At 43.8% G+C, this 18,471-nt stretch overlaps 2 protein-coding genes across 2 annotated transcripts; one reads left to right on the top strand and one right to left on the bottom strand.

The window, feature by feature from the left end:
- Positions 1–1,006: 1,006 nt before the first annotated feature.
- arf2a (ARF GTPase 2a) lies at positions 1,007–8,754 on the bottom strand. Its single transcript, XM_080524275.1, has 5 exons — positions 8,678–8,754; positions 5,301–5,458; positions 4,400–4,510; positions 4,005–4,129; positions 1,007–3,830 (listed from the first exon to the last, which is right to left on the bottom strand). The coding sequence occupies exons 2-5, from the start codon at positions 5,446–5,448 to the stop codon at positions 3,669–3,671; spliced, it is 546 nt and encodes a 181-aa protein (XP_080380401.1). The 5' UTR covers positions 5,449–5,458; positions 8,678–8,754; the 3' UTR covers positions 1,007–3,668.
- Positions 8,755–10,643: 1,889 nt separating this feature from the next.
- Positions 10,644–15,576, top strand: wnt9b (wingless-type MMTV integration site family, member 9B; the record flags this gene model as incomplete). Its single annotated transcript, XM_080522361.1, has 4 exons — positions 10,644–10,729; positions 11,826–12,079; positions 12,924–13,189; positions 15,115–15,576. 4 exons carry the CDS (start codon positions 10,644–10,646, stop codon positions 15,574–15,576), a joined length of 1,068 nt encoding a protein of 355 aa, XP_080378487.1.
- Positions 15,577–18,471: the final 2,895 nt, after the last annotated feature.

The following is an 18,471-nucleotide window of genomic DNA, read 5'->3' as shown; positions in this document are numbered from 1 at the left end:
CTGTTCTTGTTGCCGTTTGTGTATGGACATGTCACATGTCACACATACGGTGTCAGAATGATTCTGAGTAAACGGCCAGCGCGCTGTAGCTGATAGCTGTCCAGGCCAACCATACGGTCTAGATGCTGTAGGCTTTATGCAGCCTTAAAATAAATGTACCGCTACATCCGTTTGAGTTAACCTCCGTTGCGAAAGGGCCCCCGCCGCCACCTTGCGGGTGGGCCTCGGGATTTTGCGGTACGCCACTGGGCACACTAAGTTATAATGCAGTCACACCTCTACTCTAATGTGCATAACCATCATTATTAGTGCTTATAGATTACCATACCACTTCTTATCCTTGGATCAGCATCATATGGTATTGAATATCTGAAATGACTATCACAGCATTGCAGCAGGCTTTTATTTTTTCCTACACCAAATATGTGTATATACTCTTGTCACACTTGTTTCAACTAGCTCTACAGAGAGACATTCTTTGGATATTGACATGTAATGAAAGACTAGCCCAAAAGGATACCTGCCTGATCTAAGGAAATGGAGAAATAGTATTGCTGGAGATCATCCTGTTATTGCAGATTCCAAAAAATGACAAAAGTGGTCTTAGGAGCTGGAAATGTTCTCCATGGGAAAATTATTCATAACAGTGGGTTGTTGCAACACTGCTGCATGCTGCACAATAAAAACATACAAACCTACTCCGATTATGCTTTCATAGTCCACTTCTTTTGAAGGCCACCCAACAGCGCCACTACGTGGCCATGAGGAGTATTGCATTATTGGTGAACACATTATAATAGTTACTGGGATCCACCGTTTCTTTGTAATTTCACCCACAGCTAAAACTGCTAGATGAGGTTAGGTTAGGGTTCCCAGAGACACGGGTATATGACCAGGGTGGAGATTTCAGTTATGACTTAAATTGTGGAACTGAACTAAGATTCTAATCCCAGTTTATATAATCATATTTCAAGTCATGTAATTAAAAGGCCAGACAGGGTTTGTAATAGAGATCTCTTTATTATAGTGCATTTCTCAGATGTTACAAGATGGGTTAAAAAAGCTAAAAACAAAGGGAAATCATTAAGAAAAAGAAAAATACATATGCACACACACCTTGTGTCATCTGTAGAGAAATTATCTAAAAAATTAAAGCTTCACATCTGAACAAGGGTAGCTAAATGAAATCATCAAGTTAAAATACATTTTCATACAGGATTTCATATACACTTTAATTACTTGCCATATACCATAGGAGATGCTCATCATTCAACTCAATGGATTTTAGCACTAACTCTACAAGATCATGACAGAAAAAAGGCCAAAAGAGATTAGAGTTATTCATTTGCTGAAACTTGCTGAATCTGGAGCATTTATATAACGAAAAAACATAACTAACTGTCCAGTTGTACAGAGATAAAAAGGGAAAAGGTCAGTCCTTCCCTTGAGAGGTCAGTGTGGGATCGCGACCTTTGGGTCACCTTCAATCAGCAGGGGATATGTACAGTGTACTAAAGGTTTCTCAACAACATTCGCAGTAACCTTTGGAATATATGGATGTACTGAAAACCATTCCGTTTTTGAATCAATTATCAAGCTGTATAAAGGATAACCCCCGCCCTACTGTCTGCTGGTGTAGCTACTATAGCAATGCTGATGAGAGTTGTCAATGAGTGCATAATTGCTGATGGGTGCTGAGAAGTTAGGATTAGCTTTTCCCCCTGCTGCTTGATGGACAAGAGGTCGATGGACAAACCTTTCATGTCATTATACAGTACTGTATTGTATTGTGCAAGCTGGTCATCACATGTAGAGAAGGGGAAGATGTGAATCGACCTGTGCTGAATGAACTGGGATAGCTACCCTGACTACATATATAGCGAACTAAATATAAAGCCGAGCATTTGTGTTACATCAATACGTTTGGATTGTAGGCTAAAGAAAGCTTAACACCTTGAATGCCATGAGAGCTTGAAAACACAGCACAATGATAAATTGGATAACAGTAAGGGTGCCCTGTAAGCACACGTGGCAAGTGCCCCAAATAGGTCACCCCATGCCCTGCAAGACAGCCAAGCTCTGCAAAGCGAACACCCCCATGCTAACCCAACACAACCAGCCCTTAATAAGTCAACCCAAAGGATTCTTAAGCATTTGATTGAAAGACTGCACATCTGGCTCATCAGTTCATGCTAAACCATTTCAACCAGGTAATCTGTACAAAAAGAAAATCAAAATAATATTTAACAAAAACTAAAAAGTAGACAAGAAAAATAAATGAGTAGAAAGCCAGAGTGGGAGCAACTCTCAAAAGGCCTCGCTGTTTCACTGGACAGGAATGCAGCTGACATCACCCAACTCACCTCTCACCATACACACACACCCCAACAAAGCTGTGACTACACTGCACTACCCACAACCACTCAAACATATATACACACACATACATACATAATTTATTGCATTTTACACACCCAGTCAGGATCACTCACTCAGTTAAACCATATCAATGAATTCACAAGGCCCCATGAAAAGAACAGCATCACTTGTTAAGTTAGATACTAATATAGAGCAATAGCTTTAAGAGGTGGAGTTGGGAAGGCAATATACAAACTAAGTCGATCTCAGAGGGCTGCAGGGTCTGCAGCTGGTTACTGTTGCCTTTTGATAACCGTCAACAGAAAAGTTTGAGTCACCCTATGAAGATTGAATGATTGTGATAAAATGATGCATCTTATAATAATTTTCACTCAAAAGCAGCAGACCCTTAAGCCCTCCAGATGCAACCAAGAAGCGCAACTGTCGTAAGACAAAAACAGGGGACTCTCAACCACAAAACTGAGCAGATGCAGAACGGTGGCATCACTCAAGGGTTTCAGGGAAGTGAAAGAAGTAGGGTAATGTTCAAAGAGAGAGAGCCATAACTGGGGTTGGGCATAGAACCACAGAGCATGATTTTCAAAAGAATGCAAAGAAGGATCTAGGATGGAAAAGGTATTTTTATTGTCTTGTTTTTCCAACCTGATACAGGTTACATTGAGATTATTTCGTTGTGTGGTGTGGGGTCCTAAACCAACAGTTTAACAAGTGTCTAACAGAGCTCAACACTGGTGGATGTAAATCAGATCTTTTTTTTCTTTTGGATTATTCTTAAACTTTATTCATTTTTCAGATTACACATAAGACTTAGCGTCTTTCTGGTCTTTCTTTGCCTTGTGAAAACCACGGTGCCGTGGGATGCGCTGAGGGTGGGGCAGGAGGGGAGGGATAGGGGGCGAGGCGCTTGAGAGAGTTAGCCATGCTGCCATTTCCTCGGGTGAGAGTGACTGTGTTAAAGGCACAGCAGGGCTGCTCCCACTCCCAGCTCACATGTATGCACCCACACACACACATACACACTCTCTCACACACACACACACACACACACACACACACACACACACACACACACACACACACACACATTAAGATCCACCCAAACGCTTGCACTCACACACGCACATGCAGGGTAGCACTGGTCAAAGCCCCAAATGGTTCAAGGGGATGGAGTGAGAGAAAGACAGAAGGAGAAAGAGAGGGGAGAGGGGGCTGGGACCAGCGCTGTCGCCCATCACACTGCGCAGACGCAGACAAATACGTAGACGGCAGACAGACGATGGAATGATGGATCATTTTGCATTCTTGAGCTGGTTGGAAAGCCAGTCCAGGCCCTCGTAGAGGCCGTCCCCACTGGTGGCGCAGGTGGCCTGGATGTACCAGTTGCGGTTGCGCAGTTGGTGCAGACCCAGCTTGTCTGTGATCTCCGCAGCATTCATGGCATTGGGCAGATCCTGGAAGAGTGGACGGAGAAAGACATGGTTAAAACAGGAACACATCAATATCTTAGGCCCCCCACAAACGATCTTAGTCCAGAGTAAGTCTATTCTTTAGGTTTCTCCACATTCTGCAATAGAAATGTACAACACCACTACCAATTCCAAAAATAGTGTCTTGGTGAAGCTCACCTGTTTGTTTGCAAAAACTAGCAGCACAGCGTCCCTCAGCTCATCTTCTGCCAGCATCCTATTCAGCTCTTCTCGTGCCTCGTTCACTCGCTCCCTATCGTTGCTGTCCACCACAAAGATCAGACCTGGAAGGGAAAGGGGATGAGTGAGGAAGAAGTAAAAAGGATGGGGGGGGGGAGAGAGAGAGAGAGAGAGAGAGAGAGAGAGAGAGAGAGAGAGAGAGAGAGAGAGAGAGAGAGAGAGAGAGAGAGAGAGAGAGAGAGAAATTCATGAGGGGTTGGGTCAAGAGCAGTCTGTAAAACTAGCTGTGAGAGCTCTTTCAGCTTGTTTCACAGACTGCTCTTGACTAGTTTTACAGAGAGCTCTGGAAACAGTGTCCTGTGGCTAAAGCTCACCTTGTGTGTTCTGGAAGTAGTGCCGCCACAGAGGCCTGATCTTGTCCTGACCACCCACGTCCCACACTGTGAAACTGATGTTCTTGTATTCTACCGTTTCAACATTAAAACCTGTGGAGAGGGAGAGAAAGTGTTGGTAGCAGGGGTACGTATGGGAAAATCTGTTATGCCGGGGTCAAAAGAGGACAACAACATTCCAAGAGACTGTGCAACAGTTGGTCATTCTGTCATTATACACATACCGAAAGGCATGCTTTCCTTGCCTGTATAGACATGTTCACAAATTTACATTAAGAAAATATGCAAACAAAATTAATCATAATGTACCTTTTACCTGTACAACACATTGCAGTAAAATGTACGGTCATCAGACGCTTGTAATATTGTCTGCAGAGGCATGACTAATTGGAGATTATTAAGCAATGAACATGCATTCCCATTTGAAATCACTATGACAAGAGTGGCATTGCAGTGCATTGCCTGCAGGAGCTCTGCAGCTGACATGGGTTAACCCAGGCCATGTCTTCTAAAGGTATAGGCTACATCCATATATAATGACTGATATGGCCTTAACAGGGCCTCTCTCTCTCATTACTTTAGAGCCTGGGGGCAGCTTAGGGCAGCTTCTCTGGGCATGTGGACAGTGATTGCAGGCAGGGAGGGAGGAGGTGGAGGGGACTGAGGGAGTACATGGCTGAGTTTATGAGGTTCATTTCCACCCCTACACATGAGACAACAGCAAAGAAAAAGAAAACAGGAGCCTAGACAGCATGACATCAAATTCTGGACACGAGTAGAAAAATATCTATAGGGTGGGGGGACATTGTGGGAGGGTTTGTATGGCTGAGAAGTGAAGGAGAATAAGGGTATGGGAGATGTAAAAAAAAAAAAGGGGACTCACCGATGGTAGGGATTGTGGTGACGATTTCTCCCAGTTTGAGCTTGTACAGGATGGTGGTTTTACCAGCAGCGTCAAGCCCCACCATCAGAATCCTCATCTCTTTTTTACCAAAGAGGTTCTTAAACAGATTTGAAAACACATTCCCCATCTTGGCTAATCTGGAGGGAGGGAGACAGAGACAACACACAAACATTTTAATCATAGTTTCCATCTTTTTGCAAATTAATGAAGGTTTGTTACCCTGGATATGATTTCAGACTGTGCTTCCTTGTTTCTGATGAATGGAAACAATACAACTCCTGAGTGGGAGAGAAAGTGCTGAGAAACGCATTCAGTCCCTGTCTGTGTTGACTTAGTGTCTTAACAATGGGCCCTCATAGCGGCGCCTCTGGGTCTCTCTCTTCACACACACACGCACACACACGCACACACACGCACACACACACACACACACACACACACACACACACGCACGCACGCACGCACGCTGATGGAGCTACAGGTTAGTGCTGTTCTGAAAGACAGCTGTTTACTTGTAACCTGGGGCAGAGTGATGGATCATGTGACAGCCACAGCACTGACCACAGAGACACCCACTCAGAGACTGTTTCCCCATTGCTGATCCTTAGCATGCATTGCTCAACAGCGCTACCAGTCAAATGAGGATGTAAACAGGCTCAGACAGTGACAACCCTGAACTAGAGTCATTAAAATATGATGGCCTAGTATGTGCTAACATGCATGACAGTAGGATACACTTGTGTTCTAAATAGGCTATTCCTGTGCTATCAAAAAAGCTACAATAGTAGAGTCCTTCATTCAGAATTAGGGTTTTCAACATAGGCATAGAGCCTAGTTGTCAAGCACAAATAATCCTATTATTTAGTCTAAAACACCATCACAAATTGTTTTAGAAAACTGGCTATTAACACTGACAAAATCCTGACTCAAATTCCCTGGCTCATTAATACACAGCATGTGGAGAGTTCAGTGAGGGAGGATGGTTTTGTACACCAACGGTGAGTAATAGAGGACCTGGTAGTGCCTTGCAAACTGAAGCAAAAGCTAACAGTGAGGCCAGTGATGTGGAGAATATAGGCCAGCGTTCAGAGGAAAGAGCAACCACCCGAGTTAGAGGCTGGAAAGGAGACAGGTAACGGCACACCTGTAAGCAGAGACGCACTGCTGAATTAACCAGAAGAGACGGGCAGACAATTACTCCATCACGCCAGATATAGCACATGCAGACTGCACTTTCCAGACAGCATTTGCCCCAGAAAGACATGGAAATATCGCTACAAATTACCCCTTCAACTAAAATCACCTGTAGTTGATGGTGTACGGTAGACACGTCGTCATAATACTACACTCCAGGCTGAGTTTGCAATAACGAACAAACTCTGTAGGCCTACAACTGTAACACATTAAAGACGTGTGGAAACCCTGCTACACACACTTCTCTGAAATGGAAACCATTTACAGAAACTATTTGACAAACAAAAGCTGAAGAGGTTTTGAGTTCTGACATCAAGGCCTGTGATGGTAGCTTAAGTATGTAGGTGTACCTCCTTTGAGTCAGAGCTTCACAATGTGCTTCCCTGAAACTTTCAGAACTGGAAAACCTAGTTTTGACTTCTCTAAGAATTACATCATCCCAATACTTGACAGCTAACACTTCACAGCTGCTACAGACCTGACAGCTAATTTGCATCCAAAATGTCCATCCTGTTCCTCTAGCAAGAGGAAGTTCTTAGATATGCGTGGTCCTCTGAGGAAACAGGAATGGTAAGACCGTGGGGGTTGGAGAGTGTGGGAGGGGGATCAAGTCAGAGGGAGGAAGTTATGTGTATAACACACATAAAAAAGCACCAGGACCAAGTGGTAGGGCCATAATGGGCGTTGAGATGGGGAATTTGGGGGTGCACAGGCTGAGAGGGTGTTTACTTGGAGCAGCATTCTCTCACAGAGGTGCTGGTTACAGAGGGAGAGGCTCATGAAAAATTCAGCAGAGATTAATAATTGACAGGCCAAATGACTGGGGCATATCTATCACTATCCATCCAGCATATTTTTTCAATGTATTCAACAATCAGCTAAAATCCCTTGAATCTTGTATCTGCAACTGGCTTTTGACATTAAGCGATGCAAACAAAATCCCGATGACTTAAAGGTCTTTACTTCTCTAACACAAAGGTAGCGAGTACACAATACTATATAGCCAAGTACTGTGTGAGTGTGACAATATTGACGTTAAGATTATGTATGTCACATTAACTTGAGGTATCAACAGGGATCATTTTCAGTTAAGTGGGTAAACAAGAGGCTATGTGGGGACATCTGGAAAACTTGTTTAACTTACAGATAGATCCGTTTAAAAAAGTTTGTTACACTAAGATCATTGGTCGTCCATTGGCTAAAATGGACTGATAGGATCTTAATGGTATTATTAAGATTTAATGAAACAAATGTTTCATTCAGACAATGCATGGAAATCAGCAGCAGATTCCTGGAGAGCTCAATCATTTAGAACACTAGAACAGGTAAGACATGGATGTTAGTATGGAAGTAATACACCCGAGATGAGTGCATCTGACACACTTCAAAGGAACGATCTAGCTACAAAATGAACAACTAAAAGGAGTACTATGTGTCCTGCCTCATCAGACATTTAGCAATCACGTCTGTCCGATAGGTAGCTAGAAGGTTCGGTTGTTAGTTAGTACAACCATTTGACACTAACTATAACGTATTCACTCATATATATGGCGGAATGTACTACATTCATTTGAAACGCCGTGGGTATTTGACAACCAGTTTCAGCAGGACCCTTCTTGTGTTTGCTACCTAGCTGGTTAGCTAACTATGTTGAGCCAAACCTAGGATTCAATCGGAATGGGCAGAGGAAGGAGGAATGATGGAATGACAAGCTAGACTCATATAGACAATATTAATTAATTCGGTTCACGGTTTCAACCAAAGCTAGCCGACCAATTTAGGCGTAGCTACTTGTCAGCTAGCATAGCACAAGCAAGTAATGTAGCTTACTAGCTAGCCAGCTCTCATTTGGTCAAAGGAGCTCGAATAACAGCAACTCCGACCAAATCAATACTGGTCTGCTAACATGTACTGTCAAATATATATAGACAGAGATCTTAGCTAACAGATTAAACCGCCAAACGGTCTGCAGCCACTTGACAGGCGAGTTGACATTCTGTAGCCGCGGTGGCTGAGGCTCCGTGCTCTGTGTGACACAGACCACAATTCGATGCGAAAGCTCGCCGTCGGGTCATTATAAAAGGTACACACGTGTACATTTCAGTGTTATGAAAATAAAAACATACCGAAACATCTAATATACGTTAGCTTCATATATTTACCTTTTAGTGGCGGTTTCTCGATCTTTCTTTTACGCTCCTATTCACCACTAACAACAAAATGGCGTCTTTCACAAGCGTCAAGAAAGCCGCGTCATGGACCTTACACATCGCAAGATCTTCACCAATCGTGTTGTCCGTTCAAGTCACATAAACCCTCCTTCCACCGCTGCTGCCCAATCGCTGCTCAAAATATTAATTTTAGGGCGGTGGTTTTCAAAAACTCCTCCTCCGGTTTGCCCTACAAAATGAAAGACGAGACTTCCCGTCGGATCAGAGCCATCCCCGCCCCGTGGCCGGGCGGTTTCCGGGGCTCCGGGCGTTGACAAGTCATCCCTGCCCCGTCGAACTAGGCCCAACCCATCATCATGGGACAAGACACAGTCCCAACCGGTTACTCATGTGAATGGCTTTACATTCATTATGGCAAGCAATTGATTCAGATTCAGATTCAGATTCAGATTCAGATAACGTTTATTGCCATTATGCTTGACACATATAGGAATTTGTTTTGGCATTTACAGAAGGTGCATTTATGCTTTTTTCACATATAGGCTACATGAACAGAACAAGTACAAATACAAATGCAAAAACAGGACAAACACAGGAGAGACAGTTGTTTACAAGTGATGATGGGTAGCCCAACCATACGGTAGGCTAGCTGAACCAATACGGCACTTATAATATAAAGCTTGGGGCACCCTTCTACTTTGTCTACCTTTGAATTGATCCAATCATTTTCAGTCTGTGATGTTAGTTAATTGATCCACCGGGAACACAACTGATCCTATGGGCAGGGGTGGGCTCAGTCTCAGCCCACCCACACTTGCCTCTTGCCCTGGCAGTGTCTACGGGCAGGGGTGGGCTCAGCTCACCCAAACGTACGTCTTGCCCCACCCTATTGTCCAGACAAAGATCCTATAAACCCAGAAATAGTGGGGGTTCATAAAGGTTCAGTTTCTGCGTAAATGTTGATAGTTGGGGGTCATTAGAAGTTCTCACAATTTCGTTGAGGCCTACTTAAGATTTAATCCACCAGATGGTGCTCTATTCTTGCTGTAGCAATGATCTCTAGTCTCCATTCAGTCCACTTGGGTAATAGTGTAAAGTAAACAATAAGCAATGTGTTTGTCATGTATTTACAATGCTCAAGTGTTTGAAATTGCCCCACAAACAACATGCCATTTATTTCTACATATGCCTAGACGTGCAAACGCAGGCATGTTCTCACATATTGTATGAGGGTTGCATATAATATTGAGTCAAGAATCCATTTGGGGGTTGATTGAAGAAGTTAGCATATACAGCATATAATCACACAAAGTAGGCGTATTTTGGAGTCTGGTGTAAATACGATGGCCAAAATGGCGTAAACCTACAAATCTATACAATCTGACATATGGTCAATCTAACTTTATCCACAGACCCCAGCAAACGTATGTATGTTGTAGCCTACAAGTGGTCTCAGCTAGCATACTATGGACATGAAAGTTAAAGTGTGTGTATATGTGTGTACATGTACAGTCTAAGGGTAACATTCTCTAAACTCTTATTCACATGTAAATGAGCAGTCATGTTTGGTTGATAGGCTAATGTCCCACTCTGACACAATTAAGGGACTAAACAGCGTGATGTTAATGAGGTAACAACCTCAATGCCTATAAACATGCACTACTGTTGAAACAGAAATACTGCTCATCACAGGTACAGGCAGGCTACAGGCCTACCTGTCATTTCCATCTAAGTGGGGGGTGTTTCAATAGATGGGGCGGAGCAACGAAAGGGTCCAATGAGCGTGTGTGACACGATGCGCTCCCCAGAGGCCTTGCCTCCCTTGGGACCGCGCCTGCCTTGCGGTGGACCGGGTTTGTGTGGGCCACTTAAGGAGGTGCGCGGGCAGACGCCGGCACAGACTTTCTCGGTGCAGAATCAGCGAGAGAGAGATGAAGAGCAGCGCCGACCCGTCATCATGTGCTCCAGGCTCCCAAGGACCGCCTGCCTACTGCGACTTATTGCACTCTGCATTCTCCACTCGCACACTGCAGCTTATTTCGGGTCAGCTACAAATCATTAAATGTATCCACATTTAGATTTATTGCTGTATTTGATTGCTAGTAACAGTATAACAGAGATGTCTATAGGAAATAATGCATGCATGTATGCACAGTCACAATTGAAATCTGTGATGTTCCTTGATTCATCTATGCGTAATTACGCACGCAAGTGTAGACCAATTGTTGTCATATTTAATGTATGCACATATGTTGAAGGTAAACTTCGGTTACAACAGAAAGTATCTATGTTCGCAACTTTCTTAAATCTAAAAGTAAACGAAATACAAATACATATGCAAATAGCCTGGCCACCAAATGGACAGGCTATCCAAGCATAGTTCTAACCTGTGCATCTTTACGACATTGTAATCATGAAGATAACAATCAGAGCAGAATAATTAAGATTAGTAGTCCGATAATCTACTATGTAGTGTTTTTACACGATTCTCACGGTCTCGACCTCGCACGTTTAAATACAATTATCGCACAATATTAGTCTAATTTTGGGAGAACTGAACAGAATTTTCTTCCAAAAATGAAATAAATACAATGGTAATTCAATAAAAGTATGTTTTCTCTTTCCTTGGGCCAATGAGAGTTGAATGGACAAAGGAAAACATTTTAACCTGAAATTGTGATAAAGTAGGCTATATGAGCTGCGCGTAAATCAACATTGTGTTACTATAGACATGCATACATGTTCATAAGAATAGCCTTTTTGGTGCGTAAAGGTTTTAAAATTAACCAAATTGCCTGCATAACATTAGGCCTAGATGTAATTTTGATTATCAACCTATGGAATTGCGCAATTTAGGCAAGGAAAGGCACATAGTTGTGTAGTCATTAGTCAATTTAGTGTCATATATTTATTCCCAGCACGCTAGGCAGCATAGGCTTGCTGTACGTTTTCTTCAAACACATTGCTAAGGACAGTTATGAGAGTGTAGCTATTTATTGTAGCTATTTCAGCTAGTTATGAGATTGCAGGCTTTTGTAAAGATGACCAGGTATGATACATTGAATTGTGGATGTGAACAGTGATTGACACATCATATTAAGGCAACTAACCATTCTACTTTATTTGTGTCCTTTGACAGGCTGACAGGCCGAGAGCCCTTGGTCTTTTTACCTGCACCGTACTCAAATGAACCTCCAACGGGAAAGGCTCACCTGAAGCAATGTGAGCAGATGACACTGACCCGCCGGCAGAAGCGCCTCTGTCGCCGCGAGCCGGGTTTAGCCGAGACACTGCGCGAATCAGTGCGCATCAGCCTGTTGGAGTGCCGCTATCAATTCCGGAATGAGCGCTGGAATTGTAGCCTGGACGGTCGTGGAAGCCTTTTGAAAAGAGGTAGGCTGAGAATATGTCGTGCTACAGAATGCCCGATGTTTTTATTAAATAAGGGACATAACATTTGGTTGTGACACATGCCATAACACTAATGCCTGATGTCTGATACAGTACAGTAGAAAGTACAATAATGTACACATGATACTAGGCTATGTATTTATGTTTTGTCAACTGCAGTGGTGTAAATTGAGTAAAATGTGAAAGGCTAACATTCAGAAAAGATTTAAATTCTGTGAATGAAGGTGATTTCAGGATAGCACATTTAGACAAATAGGCCTATAGTAGGCAGCCTATAGGTGTGAAATGACTGGTCTCTGAAGAGGGTAAAAATCTGAAAATAACTGAATAGGGTTATCCCTATCCACGTTGTAATCTTTAAATCCCTTGAGCATTTGAAGATATCAGCACGAGGAGCCATGAACAGGTCAACAAGGAGGTAATGAAGGACTAGAGAGCCAAAAAATCCGGTGCGGCAGAGTCTACCAGGGCCTGGTGGTTATTTTTATCTCGGAAAAGCGCCCAGTTCCCAGAGGAAAAGGGCGGCGTGATTACTTACTTTCATCTGGGAAAAAGTCCTTCCAAGTCAAAATAATAATTAATTGGATCAAAATACACCCAAGTGATGGCTCTTGGCTAAGCAAATAACAGTGCGAAACCAACATGATATGTTAGCAGAGGAATCACGACACAACGCAACATATAATGGGAAAACTGACGACAAAAAAGCAACTATTGTGGGCCAAGGCCTATTGTGGTCCTTACCTGATTAGATTCGGTAGGTTAGTAACTCTACATCTGAAGTGTTAAATACATCTACATTAAATACATGTATTTGTGCATTCAGGTTTCAAGGAGACTGCCTTTCTACTAGCAGTGTCCTCAGCGGCATTGTCTCACGCGCTGGCCAAAGCGTGCAGCTCGGGCCGAATGGAGAGGTGCACGTGCGACGACTCCCCCGGCCTGCAGCACCGAGAGGCATGGCAGTGGGGGGTCTGCGGTGACAACCTGAAATACAGCACCAAATTTCTCAAGAAGTTTCTCGGCCAGAAGAGGGTCAGCAAAGACCTGAGGGCTCAGATCGACTCACACAACATAAATGTTGGAGTCAGGGTGAGTGAGTGAGTGTGTGTTGACAGTGCGGACAAGCTAAAAAAAAAAAAAAAAAATGAATACAATAAATGAAGTTATATATATTGGACCTAAAACATTACAAGAAGCACACATTAAGAAGTACATTATTGAAATACTAGCAGTAGCCCAATGACTCAAAGGCTTAGCAAAGGCATAATATCATGTTGCATAATTTGATAGGCTATACCATGCAGTTTCCTCCCAAGCTCAAGGCATAAATATCTGAGGCTGTAATAGCTACACAAAAGATCAACCCGTTACAATTGCTTGAGTCGAATGCCTATGAATCAGAGGTTGGATTGTGCTCCCCATCCACATCTCACCCAGTGCCAGCCCCACTCCCCCTCTCATTAACCCTGGCACATAAAGAGCCAATGGGCGAGGCAGTGTAGCTGGGAGACAGACGCTTGTTGGATCCCTGGAGCCAGGTGTTCTCAGGCATGATAAAGCTTGCTGTGCGGGCCCACAGAAAATTAAAGGTCTCCTGTCGGGAGAGAACGATTATAACTGTGGCCTCTTTTAATATACGAGCAAGCATTTTTTCCCACATACTGTATGGTCCTGCTCAGTGCTCTTCATAAATCCACATAATGTTTATAACCACCATGTGTGTAGCTTAGAAACAAGCCAGCCCCAGGGCTCCGCTCCTTTACCACACCTGAGGTAGACCCCTCAGAGATGGAGAGAGAAAAGAGAGAGAGAGAGAGAAAGAGAGAGAGGGAGGGAGAGAGAGAGAGAGAGAAAGAGAGAGAGAGGAGGGGGGGGGGGGGGGGGAGGGGGGGAAGAGCAACAGGACGAACTGAAGAGCTCTGTCTTATCTTATCTTTATTGAGTTTGGTGTTTTTCTCACCTTACACTTATATGGCTCAGTAGAGGCCAGGAGTCGTTGTGAACAAAAACAGGAGGTGGTTGTTTTTTTCACAACACTCTCCCCCCTCATCCCTCAGCAGTAATGCTCTTAGATGCCCCTGAGGGGTTCATACCTGTGCAGGGCGGAACTCAGCAGAACTCTTCAACCCCGAAGTAGCCCCTGGGTCTCCCCCCTCCTTGTTTGAATGACCCCCATGCCACATGACCTGTCTCTGGCCCCCACCTCGTCAGAGGCTTTCTGTGGCTGAGTGCTCCAGTGGTGGCCATAGTACCCCCACCCCTCACCATCAAGCTCAGTGAACCTTTGACCGAAGGCAACGCAATCACCATCCCTAGCCACTATACTGACACAGTACCGTTCTTAGGGCCGGTTTCACAGACAAGGCTTAAGCCTAATCCTAGACTAAAAAGCATCATCAATGGCGATTCTACATTGAAAGCGTGATTTAGTCCAGGAGTAGGGCTTAAGCCTTGTCTGTGAAACCGGCCCTTACTGTTTTAAACCGTTTTCCGTAAGCACACACATGCACAAAGAACAGAGTGGAGAGATTTCACTGTCTGTGCTGCTGGTCCCCATTGCCCCAGGCTTCAGAAAAGAGAGACAGGAGAGAGGCAGACAGAAAGAGCTAGTTTCAACACATTGAAATCCGCAGGCGCTGTCCAAGTGAGAGATGTCAGATGAATGAAATATGGCATGCTGAACAGTCCCCCTCAATCCATCATCATACCATTCGGACTGAGCTGAGGTAAAGGCAGACTAGCCCCAGACCATCCGCCCAAACCCCCGCCCTGCCTGCACCCCACCAACCCACCCTGCAGGAAACTAGTTCACTCTGTCTAGATACCCAAGATAAGAGCACCGCTAATGAATCAGACTGAAGAAACTGACATCTCTCCTCCCTCACCTTTTTTTTTCTCTCTCTCTCTCTCTCTCTCTCTCTCTCTCTCTCTCTCTCTCTCTCTCTCTCTCTCTCTCTCTCTCTCTCTCTCTCTCTCTCTCTCTCTCTCCCTCTCTCTCTCTTTCTTTCTCTCAGGCTGTGAAGAGTGGGCTGAAGACAACCTGTAAGTGTCACGGCGTCTCGGGCTCCTGCGCGGTGCGGACCTGCTGGAAACAGCTGTCTCCGTTCCATGACACCGGGCGGCTGCTCAAGTTCCGCTATGACACGGCTGTCCGCGTGCTGAGTGTCACCAACGCTGCCACTGGGGAGACAGAGTTGGCGGGACCCCGCCGCCATGGCCAGAGCCCCCGCTCCACTGACCTAGTCTTTCTGGAGGACTCCCCCAGCTTCTGCAGGCCCTCCCGATACTCCCCAGGCACAGCCGGACGCTCCTGTGCCAAGGACACCAGCTGCCAGAGTCTGTGCTGTGGGCGAGGCTACAACACGGCTATGCGCCTCACCACTCTCTCTTGCCACTGCCAGGTGCGCTGGTGCTGCCATGTGGAGTGTCAAACCTGTGTCAGGGAGGAGGAGGTGTACACCTGCAAAAAACACTGATGGGAGGAGAGAGAAAAAACAAAGTGAGGGAAGAAGTAAGGAAATAAAGACTGAGGGGGAAAATAAAGAATTATCAGGAAGGAATAGCGTATGAATGAGAAAGAGAGAGAGAGAGAGAGAGAGAGAGAGAGAGAGAGAGAGAGAGAGAGAGAGAGAGAGAAAGAAAAAGACAGGTGTAATGTCCTCAGACTTTCAAAATGGCTGAACTGTAACTTCTCATACATTAGTCTTAATCATTTGAGAAATGTGACATGTGACAGTCTTTGCAGATGCCTGTCCTGAAGTGATACTTTGTTTTGGGAAGAGCGGAAAATCTGAACAAGGTCACAATGTTGTTTGCCTTGAGTTGGAATCAAACACAGCACTGTCTCCTTGGATGGGGCACTATTCAGACCACTTTGCTTTGCTTCTGCTGAATGCACTGAAATCAAAGACCTTGGGGTTGCCCTGTTGGACAATTTAGGGCATAGGATGGTCTCTTTACCAGGTACTGGACTGGACTGGATGTCACCAGCATTATTTGGCAACCCCACATGTGGGGTAGCTCTGACAATGATGTTGTATTACATGTGTCCTGTCTGTTTGACTTTTTAGAAGTCGGTATGTCTGTCTTAACTGCTGCTTCATGCTATGATGCCTCTGACTGTTTGTCTGTCTTTCTGTCTGCTGTCTTTTTCTGTTGCTGTTGCTGCAAGAGCTGTATAAGGGTTCTGTACGTTTAAGTGTTGATTCATTTGTAATGTCAAGATAAAGCACTTATGTTGGCTATGTTATACAAAACTATATTCCTTCACCAAAAGGTGAGAAAAAACATTGGGGTGAATAGTGATATTCCCCAAACACCATGACAAGTCCTATAGAATCACTGGATGTCTGGAGAGGGAGTGATAGAATGTTAGCCTGTAATCATGGGTAGTTAGTTCGTCATTTATTACTTAATGCAGCAATATGGTTATTGGTTCTAAAAATAGACCTAAAAATAGACCATGAGAGCAGTTGCTGAAAATGTCTACCATATGTTTTACATTCTTAGCACAGTAATGGGAAATGCAAGGGGATGCACTCCATTGGAGGGAAATGTGAAATACTGTTCCTAAGACAAGACTGTACAAATTCTCCTTTTGCTGAATTATGTGTAACATACCAAACCTTTGCTCTATTTTTGATTTATAGGGGGCGTATGTCATGCACTGTGTTGCTCTTTCAAGTAAAGGGCTGTGCGTTTCCATGAGCAAATCAAACAGTTTTCTCCAAAGACTCTAATTTAGGCACATCTTTGTTCTCTAATGTCTTTGAAATGACCCAATCATGCCTCTTATTTTCCCAATTACCAATCAGAGGAAATAGCAGCATTTACTCTCCTGTCCCTCCTTCCCAGACCACTCCGTCTGTCCGTGACTATAGGTCAAAGGTGCATGTCAGTCTCTAGGGCTCTACTTCAAATAATTTACCGTCATTTCAGTTCCTAGTGCCAGCTTTTGGTTTTGTTTATACAGTGATATTAAACATGGACGTACATGTAACATATTTCAGGGCTCAAGGCATATGAGACAATGGAATCTTGTATTTCTACCTCACCTAGTCAATTATCATTATGATTTATTTGCCTTGCAGATACTTCCTTTCATCTTTAATGAAATCAAAGTTAACTTTTTAATACTGTAACAATAATGTTTTTTATGTTGTGATATATATATATATATATATTCTTATTTAAAAGCAATTAAAATAAATGGACATATACATTTGTATATAAAAGGTTTTCTGTCATTAATTACTGAGTTCTCTATATATGTATAGGCCTATTATTTATTACCTGTCACTATATTTGACTACTTGTGTCATGAAATGAATTCATATGTATAGCCTTCTATACTAGAGAGCTCTGTGGAAAGGTGTCTTTCACCCTCAGACATTTCTGTCTTTCTCTTTCCCTCTCTCCTACTCTCTCTATGTAGAGTATCTCCTCTCTCCTTCAACTCACTCTATCCACCCGCCCCCCCCCCCCCACAAACATATCTCGCTTTCTCTCGCTATCGCTTGCACACACACACACACACACACACACACACACACACACACACACACACACACACACACACACACACACAGAGGCCACGGCTGTGCACCTGCCCTGAGCTCCTCACGCATGCGGTCTCTCTCCAGCAAAACCACTTCCTGATCATGCTGCCCTGCCCTCCTTTTCATCTGAAAGGATTGTGGTCTCGCTGCATCACTCTCAACTGCCCAGCACATGGGAGGGATGGCTGAGAGGCACGCACACACACATACAGGTGTTCAGCCCCTGGCACAACAGACCGGCAAAGATAACAACAATAATGATGATGATGATGATGACAATGATGATGATGCCAGAGAATGTTGTCTACAGAAAGATCACTCCCTTTGTAGGAGCATTGCCATTTTCATAAAGGATAAAAGGTCACATCTAGTTCTGGGATTATGGTCATGATTAAACATGGGATATTCTTTATTGAGACCAAAGCACATAGAGGGTTGTTGTTGAAGACATTGCTGCATTTACAATGTTTGTCCTGGTGATTCCTGATGCTTTTGATGTTGATCTCTAATCACAGTAATTAAACATTATACATGATCATTCTATGCTAGAACATAAATGGCTATTACACTATTACACAATTACAGCATCACAGCATCACAGGTCGGTATGATCAGACTGATGGCTCATATAGAACTGCACATAATTACTGTTTATCAACATGCCTTTATTACATGTAATTGGTTACAACAAGAGAGGGAGATGAAGAGGGGGAGAGAGAATGAGAGAGATAGAGAATGAGAGGGATAGAGTGAGAGCAAGAGAGAGAGAGAAAGAAAAACAGGACAAACTGAAGACCTAACCCTAACCCTTAT

Source organism: Nansenia antarctica (assembly GCF_963989245.1).
Source record: "Nansenia antarctica genome assembly, chromosome: 2".
Taxonomy (NCBI): Eukaryota; Metazoa; Chordata; class Actinopteri; order Argentiniformes; family Microstomatidae; genus Nansenia; species Nansenia antarctica.
The sequence above is the reverse complement of the archived record's forward strand: the minus strand, read 5'-3'. Positions and strand labels throughout refer to the sequence as shown.